Source organism: Vombatus ursinus, unplaced genomic scaffold, assembly GCF_900497805.2.
Source record: "Vombatus ursinus unplaced genomic scaffold, bare-nosed wombat genome assembly UNPS02014832.1, whole genome shotgun sequence".
NCBI classification, from domain to species: Eukaryota; Metazoa; Chordata; class Mammalia; order Diprotodontia; family Vombatidae; genus Vombatus; species Vombatus ursinus.
In genome coordinates this window covers 18,568,108-18,579,999 of record NW_020954610.1, presented here as the reverse complement: position 1 = coordinate 18,579,999, position 11,892 = coordinate 18,568,108, and the positions used below count along the sequence as shown (strand labels likewise).

General features: G+C 36.4%; 1 protein-coding gene across 3 annotated transcripts in view; it reads left to right on the top strand.

The window, feature by feature from the left end:
• LOC114026076 (paralemmin-2-like) overlaps positions 1 to 11,892 on the top strand; it is a 508,213-nt gene that overhangs the window by 323,525 nt on the left and 172,796 nt on the right. For all 3 annotated transcript variants that reach the window (XM_027839691.1, XM_027839690.1, XM_027839692.1), the window contains one exon: positions 1,358 to 1,440. In XM_027839691.1, coding sequence (XP_027695492.1) covers positions 1,358 to 1,440 — 83 coding nt within the window. The remainder of the gene's footprint in view (positions 1 to 1,357; positions 1,441 to 11,892) is intronic.

Here is an 11,892-nt window from a genome sequence, read left to right as displayed (position 1 = left end):
ATTTATTTATTTATTTATTTATTTATTTATTTATTTATTTATTTATTTATTTATTTATTACTAGGCAATGAGGTTGAGTGACTTGCTCAGGGTCACACAGCTAGTGGGTGTTTTGTGTCTGAGGCTGGATTTGAACTCAGGTCCTCCTGAATCCAGGGCCAGTGCTCTATCCACTGCGCCACCTAGCTGCCCCTTATATTATCTTCTGAAATAGTTCATGAGATCAGTTCATATTCTCTACTTGGAGAATGGAAGCAACAATATTTTGTGAACTTGAATGTAACCTAACTACCTAAGAAAGAAAGAATGCTAATGTTTCATTTAATTTCAGATGTAGAATTTAATTTCATTCAGCCTTGTAACGATGTAGAAATCTCCATCAATGTCTCTGACAAATGTTCTTCCCCCCACTGTTCAGATATTTCCAGTGATGGGGAAATTCATCCACTCCCAAAGTAGTGTATTTGTTTTTTCAAATCTACCAAAGTACATGGAGGGAGAAGCGAAAAGGGCAGGGTATGTGAGCTCCCAGGGAGAAGCAAGGAGTAAGTTAAAAAACAAAACAAAGTAAGTCATCCTTTGAGTATTCATTCTATTGCAGGGTATGAATAATCCAAGGCAGCAAGGTAATCCAAAAGCCTTTGCTACTTGATTTTGGATTGTGTTTTTATACTTAAATTCAAATGTGTATTTCAGTGTTCCTGGAATTCATTTCAAACTAAATAATAAAGCCATACTGTGAAGACTGGAATTGTAAAGCATTCCAGTTTCCCCATCCCAACCTCTTGACCCTCAATATCCACTCAATACTGGAAATCTTTCTTTTATACTGATCCAGGTCTGTGCCCTTTCTCAAACCTTACTTGATAGCTAATGATTAAGTAGTTTGGGTTTAAAAGGGCTTTTCTTCACCATAGAGGGAGCAAGAAACCAGCTAGAAGTAAGTGTTTAAAGTAGAATAGGAACTAATTGACACTGAACTTGAAAACGAGATTTGTAGGAAGTTATTAGAGTAATCCTCCTGTGGTTAATCAATTAACTATATAAAAGTAATAATTCAACTATAACCTGTAGAATAATAATTCTTTTATAATACTATTTTATAGTTTACAAAGACTTTCCTTACAACAGCTCTACAAGATAGTTAATATAAGTATTATTTATTTTTAATAGATGGAGAAACTGAGGCACAGAGGTGTATATGTGGGGCAGAAGCAGTATTTGGCCTGGGGTTTTCTGATTTTAAGTCAAGTGTTTTGTGCTTCTTTTGTTTTTCTTTATTTTCCTCCACAATGAGATTATTATTAGTCCAAAGCAGAGAACTTTATTATTTAAAAATATATACTTTGCCTTGCAGGATCTCAGTGGGACAGTATGCTGCCATGTGATCAGAAAACCTTCAATCCATTAGAAACTTTTGACATAGAAATGACTGCACAGGTGAGTCTACCTACACTTAGTTTTTATCACAAACTGCAGAAACATGTTAACTTTCCTGCTACCCATTCCTAGGAGAAATCCATCGTCTGATATCAAGCGTGTTCATTTTGTATGCAAGCATAGGGTTGATGTGGCAGATTCATTGACCAGTAGCTTAGATGACTGACTTCAGGTGGTAGGATTTCCTTTCTAGATAATTATAGAACTTGATGAAGGAACCAGATGTGGAATTTCCTTTAATTTGGGTTCTGGGTTAGGAAAACAACTTTGAACCAGATTCTAAAACATGTGTGTCAGGGGTAACCTGACATAAGGCATCATGGTGTGCTCGAAAGTGTCTTGGACTGGGGCGGCTAGGTGGTGCAGTGGATAGAACACCAGCCCTGAAGTCAGGAGAACCTGAGTTCAAATTCGGCCTCAGACCAAACACTTGACACTTACTAGCTGTGTGACCCTGGGCAAGTCACTTAACCCCAATTGCCTAAAAAAAAAAGTGTCTTGGACTGGGAATAAAGATATGGGTTTGAGTTATGGCTCTTGCATGTGACTACACAGATTTTCTGACCTCTCTAAATCTGTTTCCTCACTAGTAAAAATACTTGGACTGCTTACTGCATGGGATTGTTGTGCAGCAGGCACTTTATAAACCAGTAATATCTCCCTCATTTGACCGTTAGTGCCTTGAGAGCAGGAACAAGCATTTGTGCTTCTTTGTATACCCAGGGCTTAGCACAATACCTGGCTCATAATAGTGCTTAATAAATGCTTGTTGACTGTCTGACTATGCAAATATGTACTATTATTATTAGTTTTGCTACATCTTTACACATAATATTTTTCAGCAGTTTCAACCCACCACCACGTGGTATAGACATCCATTTAGAAGTCCAGCAAGCTGGAAGCTCTTGCCTCTATTGGTCATAGTGAAAGAACCACAAAAAACAGTTTTGATCCAGACACATAATTTCTACTGTTGTCTGGAATGAGCAGCCCACTCTACTTAGCACTGCAATGACCAGAGGTTAATAAAATGTGTCATTCTGGAATCCAAATCTAATTAGCAGATGAATAAGCTTGCATGAGATCATCATTGCTGAATCTATAATACAAGTTGTCAGATGCATAAAAAGATCTTTTCAAGCTCTAAATCCTGCAAATATATGATCTAGAAAGCTACTGCTCAGCCAATTCCTGTATCATAGGCAAAGAGGGAGAAGGTCCTTAAGAAGGAATCACTGGATAGTGTTCCATTTTATTCATTTAAAGTAATTGTGTGTTTTTCTTTAAACAACAAAATTGATTCTACTTACATTTGAAATTAATTACATTAAAATGAACTTCAACAAATTACTACTACTACTAATAGCTGGCATTTATATAGAGATTTAAGGTTTGCAAAGCACTTTACAAATATCCCGTTTCATTCTCTTAACAACCCTGGGAGGTAGGTGCTATCATTATTATCATTACTACATTATTATTATAAGTGACCATGTCACCTGCTCAATAAACTCCACTGCCTCTAGGATTAAACACAAAATCATCTGCTTGGTGTTCAAAAACCTTCATGACCTAGCCCCCTCCTACATCTCTAGTTCTGTTCTTATACCTTATTCCCTGATGCTGTCTTCATTCCAGTGACTCTGGACTCCTGGCCATTCCATCTCTGAGCTCTAGGGATTTTTTCTATCTCCCATGCCTGGAATGTTCTCCTTATTTCCTCTACTGGTTTTCCTGTATTCCTTTAAATCCCAATTAAAATCCTATCCTCTACAGGAAGCTTTTTTCCCTAACCCCTCTTAATTCTAATGCCTTCTCTCTGTTAGTCATTTCCTATTTATTCTATATGTAACTTGTTTGTACACACACATTTCTTTATTTGTTGTCTCTCCCGTTAGATTGTTGAGTTCTTTGAGGGCAAAACTGTGTTTTGCCTCTTTTTGCATATCCAGAGCTTAGCACAGTGCCTACCTTATAGAAGACATTTAATAAATGTTTGTTGATTGATCTTTATAGAGCACCAGGCAGACCTGAGTTCAGATTTGGCAACAGACACTTATAGTTTTGTGACCCTGGGCAAGTCATTTTACCCTGTTTGCCTCAGTTTCCTCATTTGTAAAATGAGCTTGAGAAGGAAATGGCAAAACATTCCAGTTTCTTTTGCCAAGAAAACCCCAAATAGGGTCACAAAGAATTATACATGACTGAAACAACTGGAAAACAACAAAACCCCATTTCACAGATGAGGAAACTGAAGTTAAAGTGACTTGCTCTGGGTCACTGTTAGAGGCTGAATTTGCACTCAGGTCTTCCTGACTCCAGGTTTGGCATTCTGTTGACTCCACCAGCAACTGCCTTATACCACCTACCTGTTTCTATCATTTTCTCTCTTTCTACTCTTTTGATCATTTTTGTTCTCTACATATATCTATAGTCATGCATATATTTCCTTCTAAAAACTCAGTCAGTGGCTGCATTTTGCATACTGCTTTTTTCATGTCTTTAATAGAATTGTGTTCTTCATATCTGTCCTTCTAAAGTTTTATTATATATTCCACTATACTGACATGACACGTTTTGTTTAGCTATCCCCCAACTGCTGGATATTTAGGTTGTTTCCAGATTTTCACCATTACAAATTATAATGCTATAAATACTTTTGTAAAAATAGTTCTTTTTTCCCCTTTTTCAATAACACTGCTAGGGTATATTCGTAGCGTTGGTATTATTGGGTCAAAGGATGTGCAATAGTTCCTGTAAGTATTCTGCCAGATTGCTCTCTGAAAAGATTCCCAATTTGCAATGGATAAACATACCTATTTCTCTCCCAAAAGCTCCCAGAATTGAATTTTGTCATTCTTATCAGTTTTGTGGCAAAATAATGGCTCAGAATTCTTTTTATTTCCATTTTTTTTATTATTCTTTGCTTTTAAAATTGTTGGCAAATTATATATTTTCTTGTAAATTTTCTATACATATCCTTTAACCATTTAACTAATCATCAGAGACATGATGTTGCTATTGAATAGTTATAGGCATTCTTTGTAATTTTTTAGTTATAAGGTTTTATCTGATAACATTGTTGCAAATATTTTTATTTTTCATCACAGTTATGTTGTTTTTGTCAAATTTTTTATTTCAATGTAATCAAGTCCTACTTTTTCCTAAAAATATTTCTTTTCTGTCTGTTCAACAGAGAAAAATTTATCTTCCTTTTCCAAGTGGGATAAATATTTATTGCTACAGTACTTTCTTTTAGCATTTTTATGTTTATCTCTTTGATGTAGTCCAAATTTATTATGGGATATAGTATAGGATGAAGATCTGAATTTGTTTTTACCACATTGCTATGCAATTTCCAACATTTATTAAACAATTAATCCCTGTCCCAGTATTTATTTTTCCTCAGATTTATTTTAAAATATACTTGAGTCTTTGAAAGAGGTTCTTTATTCTATTCTGTTGGTCTTTTTTTTCCCCCAGAAACAAATTATTTCAATGGTAACTACTGTACTAAAATCTAGTCATCTACTTTCATCCATTTTTATGACAGTGCCTCATTGATATTCTTGCCCATTTGTTTTTTTTCACATTAGTGTTTTTAGAGTTTTATCTGGTCCTATAAACCTATTCACATTTTAATTGCATTTTCTACAAATTAATTTGGGAAGCATTGATATTTTTGCTATGGTGATCTGACGTACCCATGAACACTAGCTATTCTTGCATTATTTCTACATAAAAGTTATGAAGTTCATGTGTGCCTAGGTAAATTAATGGAAAATATGTAATATTTTCATTTTTGCAAATATAATTTTAATCTAATTTTTTTTTATCTTTATCAGTGGTATAAATAAAATTAAAAAATAGAATAAAGAAAACTGTAGGTTAAACTTGTATCCTGCCACCTTGGTGAACTTATTTATTATTTCAAGTTTTTGCTCAGTCTCCTTGAGCTCAATTAAGCTAGTCTTTGGATGACAAGTATACAGTCTATCACTAACTCTGTACATAAAGCTTTTTCTACCTGGTAGGACCTACCAGACTTTGCATTCTTCTTCCAGACCTCAGAAAAGCTAAGAGTACCTCTATTCAGTGCTCTCCAAGGTCCCATCCAACCATGAGACAGTCTCCAGAGGACCTTAGTGGAGATAAAGTGTATTGGAAGAAACTTATCACTAGATATTTGGGCAGCCATAGCAATTCACAAGGACTATATGCTAAAGCATATTAGGGAAAGAATGCCTAGCCACATGGATGAAATAAGATACTTGACACATTGAAGTAGGTAATAGTTGTTGAGTCCCCCAGATATTTTGGTATACAATCATGTCAAGTTCATTCCAGTCTAGATTAAAAAGAATTTTATTAAGTGCCAACTATGTGGAGGGCACTGTGCTAGGCAGGCACTGGAATACAATAACAAATAATTATATTCCATTTCTTTTTCCCCCCTTGGGGACACAGGATTAAAACCTAACCCTAGTGATTCAGATATTTCTTTTCTTACTTATATAATTCATTTTGCCTTTAGCCTTTAAACAATAACATAACCAAATTAGCCCACACTTATAACTAATTACAATTTTTAAAGAATTCCTGTGTGTAAACTATCTGAGAGTCAGCTTTGACAGGCAAAAAACAATGACACCTCTGATTCTCAGAAAGAATGACAGTTGTAATATTGGGATTTGTCATCAGTAACAGCTGTGCAGGAGGATCTTCGAGCAGAATTGACTTTGCTAGCTTTCCTTTGTGATAAGAAGGCTGAATTGGCATTATCAGTATAATAGGCATTTTTTTTTAAAGCCAACATAATGCTGTCACAAGGGAAAACTAATAAAGGACAGATAGGCTAGTATAGTGATTTGTCTGAAATAATCTCAACTAAGTTAAGTCATATGATTGCTATTATGGTTAGCAGAGCTTTAAAAGAAATTGTAATGATGTGTTGGCATTTTATTGACTTATTGCAAAGACTAGAAACTCAGAAGCTGTGAATGAACAGGATGATAGGGATATTAGACAAACAGTTGAAGTTAATTCAAACTTGCTCATTTGGAATTTTTGACAAATCAAACAGGAAGAGTAGGACTGAAAATTACTCTCATATTGTGTTTGAAGAAGAGGTTTAGGAAACAAAGGAGTAGTGCAAACACAGTTTCAGAATAATGAGCATAAACTTTAGGTACTTTAGAAGGCTGGCTACATGGTACAAGTGATATCAGCTCATAGGATCCCAGACCTAGTATTGAAAGGAATCTCAGAAACCATCTAATGCAACTACCTCCCATTTTACAGATGAAGAAACTGAAGCTTAAGGAGTGACTTTCCCAAGGCCAGTCAAGAAGGAAATGCCAAAGGAGGGACTGGAACCCAGTTTCTCTAACTATATTCAGTGTTTTCCTACTTCTTTCAACCAAGTCCAAGTTCATGTAACTATATTCTCAGCAGCCATATCTCCCTACCTTTTCCATGAGGATATCATAAGAGACATTTTCAAATACCTTGATGAAATCTAGCTGTCCCACCTTTATGCCATCACCCTGACCTACCTGTCTAGTAACTGTCAAAAAGGGAAATGAAGTTGAACTGTCGTGACCCATCCCTTTACAAATGCTCACAAGATCAAATTCTATAATTTTTTCCCCAACAATCAAAATCAATATTATATCGCTATAGTTTTCAGAATTTCTTAATACATTTGCCTATCTCCACTCCTGTGACACTATTCCCATTCTCCATGATTTTTAAAGGATCATCAACAATAGATAAACAATGATGTAAAGTTAAACCATTTATTTCAAAAACAAGGAAAGTATTTCATCTAGGCCTGATGATTTGAATTCATTGAGCACATATTAGTGCTCTCTTATCATCTCATTTACATTAGGTTTCACCTCCCCTCTGTTTTTGTTCTGTACTTCCCAGTGCAATGTAGTTTTCTTATTTGATCTTTCTGCTGTCTCTGACATTCCTTGTTAAGCCCAGTTCATTCTATGCTTTAGTACTGACACTAACCTTCTAGGATCAAACCACTCTTGGATATTCCTCTTCAAATACCTGCCTTGGCTTCTGTTGTCTATACTTGGAGTGAATGGGGATTGGATCAGTGATTCTATTGGTATGGGCAACTGTCAGGTAAAGAACTCCCTTTCCCAGTGCTCTACTTGGCTCCATTTCTACAATTTCTAGGCTGAGAGAGTTGCTTACAGCACTGAGAAGTTATTCAGTCATTCCCAAAGTGGGCAGTACTACCCCTGGGGGTCACTGGAACAGTGCAATTGGGGGGCATTGAATGAAAATAAGGGGGCAGTGGAAGCATAAGGAAAGAAGAGAAGATAATAAAATTTTGAAAAACTGTTCTTATGTGGTTTATCTGTTGTGTAACAGAGTTGAAGTAGTAGTGATTACCTTATTTCCCAAATAAACACAGTCCCCTGACAGGTCTTAACAAGCAAGTATTGGCAGGTTAGCATGATGCATGTTGTTTGTAAGTCCAGCATGCATTGGCAGGAATATGTATGTGTAATGACTTGTTTACAATACAATATTATAAGGTTACATGATGCAATATTGTGTCATCAAAATTTCAATGCAGGAAAAAACCCACAAATTTACAACAAATTATTAAATTTAAGATGTGTCATTTTAAAAATTATATTTTTTTGAAATGATGTAAATTTTTAAAAAACCACTAAAGGGTTTGAAAAAAAGTAGATTTCTAAGGGGGGTGTTGAGTAATTTTTTTTTAAAAGGAGGCAATAAGCCAAATAAGTTTGGGAACCTCTGAGTTAAATGATATGCTCACAGCTGGTATGTGTTAGAGGTGGGACTTGAATCCAGATTTTCTTAGCCCCAAGGCTGGCTCTCCATATAATACTTCCTCTTTGTCTATACATGTCTTTTTAAAAATTAAAGTTGACTGATAAGATTCCTGTGTTGTTGTTCAGTTGTTTTTTTAAGTTGTGTTCAACTGTTTATAACCCCATTTGGGGTTTTCTTGGCAAAGATACTGGAGTGGTTTGTCATTTTTTCCCCCATCTCATTGAAGATGAGGAAATTGAGGCAAACAAGGTTAAATGACTTGCCCAGGTTCACACAGTGTCTGAGGCCAGACCTGAACTCAGGAAGATGAGTTTTCCTGACTCCAGACCTGGCACTTTATCCACTGAGCTACCTAGCTGCCTTGTGATTCCTATGTAACTATATTATTCTCTTTAGATGGTTACCCCTTTTCTTACTCATTGGGATCATTTGAGCTTACATTGTAAAAATTTCCTTCTTGAGAGCTTTCCATCCCACTGGGGGTTCATTTGGCCTTTAGAATATGACACCATGGGATGCTGCCTATCCTCTCTCCAAACTCTTGAAACCCATTTTCTTCCAAATCTAGGGTTTGAGTCAGAATGTCAAGCTATCATCTCTTCTATCAAAAACTCCAAAGTGGAAACTTACTCTGAAGGCTTGCATCCCTTCTCTTTCAGCAACCAATTCCTCCTTAGGTGTCAGAACCAGGTACAGAGTAGCAGTTCCAGTCTTGACTTCTTCAGCTGTTGGAAAAATTAAATTATCATTAATGTAAACCAAGAAATTAATAGTTCCTCTGTTTTTAAAAGAGAGAGCACCAGCAAATGTCCAAATTGTTGAGATCTCCCTTTCCTCCAGGCCAAGGCCATCTGTTTCCTGGACTCATTTGACATTTCTTCCTTTTGGCTCAGTGATCTGTAATATGTTCTCACCACATGATCCTTAATGTTTGTCTTTTAATGGAATTTTAGGCACAAACAATGCTAATAATTTAATCATTAATGTTCTAGCTGGTTTTTAAGTGCTTGGTTAGTAGAGCAACTTTCTTAGGAAACTTTTTTCTTAATAATGTCATATGGTGAATCACAGTCCTAAGGATGGACTAGATTTTTGTTGTCTGGGAATCAACTTAGTTCTGTTTGGAAAGGCTCGTTGCCGGGTTGGCCACAGGCTGATAAATGTTTTGGCCACTGCAACACTCAGAGACTGTCCACTAACTGAGTCATTGAGATGTCTCAATCAGTGTTGGTAGACCAACCAGTCACATGGACAAAATCCCAAACCTTTTAAGTATGAAGGTATTCTGAATTCCCCTCAGATGTAGAAATGGAATTCGTGAGACTGAATATGATAAAATTGAACAGAAAGATGTTTAAATCTATTCCTGGACATTGGGCTGATTCCTTAGTATAAACTTTACAATTATCTATCAGCAGAATAGCCTCGCTATCCTCAGGCAAGCCTATGCTTCTGAAATAGTCTTTTACTAGAAACATAAAAGGATTATAGAACTAGTCAGAAATTTTTTTCTTTGTCCATCCATCCATTAAGAAGCTTGCAGTCAGTGAGCAACAGGTAAATACCCCACCTTGAAAGCTAAAAGACAGTAAATATTTCTAATCACCAAGGACTGTATTTTATGGGAACCTGCAACGTTAGCACTGCAAGAACTGTCCACTTGTTTTAAGTCTGTTCATTTGCATTGTAAAAGCTATTTAGAGGATAGACTGTTCTTAGAAATGAGTTTTTGGGGGAAACACGTGCACATGTGCACGCGCGCACACACACGCACTGCTTTGCTCACTCTTTTTCTCAGCTTTATTCGGTCTTCCTAAACCACCCTTCTGAAAATTCACAATCAACTTCATTTGCTTGTAAAAATTTTTCTTTTCTCAACTAGCTTTGGGCCAGTAATGTTGGCACCCTCAGATCTTTTCACTGAAAAACACTCACACAAAATATGGCCTGGGTGTTGAGGCATTTATCCTGTGATTAGGTAGGGGGAGAGTGGTCAGCAGTAACCAAAGAAGTCAAATAAATGTCAAATTTCCCCTTTCCCTTATGCCGAAGGGACACTAAATAAAAAGATTCTGTGTAAAATGAAGCCTAACAAACTCAGTCCTCATTTTCTAAGGATGATATCACTGGCTTTGTTGTATTTCAAATATCAAAACCAATCCTTCCCCACTCTTCAATCCCTGTTCACAGCCTCACATAAGAAGCAAGATCCCATTCTGACAAGCTAAAAGAATCTGGGTGTAAGAAGCATTTTGGAGAAGGGTCCCATTCACGGTCTAGAAATAGGAATGCAGAATAAACAAGGTCCTTTACTTCTTTGGATATCAAAAATTATTCCTGGGAGAAAAGTAGCAAACTATAATGGAAGGCTTTGCTACAAAGAGGCACAGCTTCTTCCTGTAGTGAATAGATGTCACATGTTATATCTTTCTTTACCCTTTGCTTTTAATGGATCTGTCCTGCTGAGCCTCTTTTATGGCCAGACTCACATAGAGAGTTGCCCTTTGCATGTGAAGACTTCATTACAGACAGTGATTGTTATATGTATGGGGAGGGGTAAAAGGGAAGGAAAAAGGATCTCCATGAAAAAGCTGATGATATGTGACCAGCATTCCTTTCTGTATTGTGCATAAGTAGATTGTTCTCAATCTGTTTCCTTGGCCAAAAAGGTATTGTTTTCTCATTAATTTTAACTTTGATATTATTTGGGGGTTTTCCCTAATATACATATTGTTCTCTGTTTTGTTGCCAAAGAAGCGTCAATGAATATAGTAGACTGGGTGATTTTTCCGTCCCTCTCCAACACTAACATTCTAGGTGTTCCAGGAGGTGGCTAAGGGCAATGTAGCAAGGTGTTAAGTCTACAAGCGGGACTGCCCCATAGTCCATAAAACAGGCCAGGTCTGCAGACAGAAGAAGATGCAAAGATCAAGAATGGTATCTACAAATATTATCAATTCAGAGTTAAGGGATCTTTGACATTATAGAGTCCAGGGGTTCTTAACCTCTTTTGTGTCCTGGACCCCTCTGACAGCCTAGTGAAGCCTACAGACCCTTCCTCAGAACAGTGCTTTTAAAAGCATAAAGTAAAATGCAGTGTATTACAAAGGAAACCAATTCTATTGAAAAATGATGTAAAAATGTTTAAAAAAACAAGTTCATGGATCTCAAACTGAACACCCCTGATCTTCTACAAACCATTCCTTTTATAAGTGAAGAAAATATATAGATCTAAATTGGTGAGTGACTTTCTCAAAGTCATGCAGCTAAGAAAGTAGCTGAGCCAGCATTTGAATCCAGTTCTGGGTCTTCAGATCTAATGTTCAATCTACTATCCCACATGGTCCCTTGACAGAGCTCATTCTGCTCTACCAGAAGTTACTCCCTTATGGAGGATCCTCCTAGATATTGAATCATCTATAAAATGGGGATAATAATAGCACCTACTTCCTATGGTTGTTGTGAGAATCAAATGAGACAATAACTGTTAAAGCACTTAGCCCAGTGTCTGGCACATAATAAACACTGTATAAATATTAGTTACTATCATCATCATCATCATCATCATCATCATTATTATTATATCTCTGGGCCTCAGTGTTATTGTTGTTATTCAATCGTGCT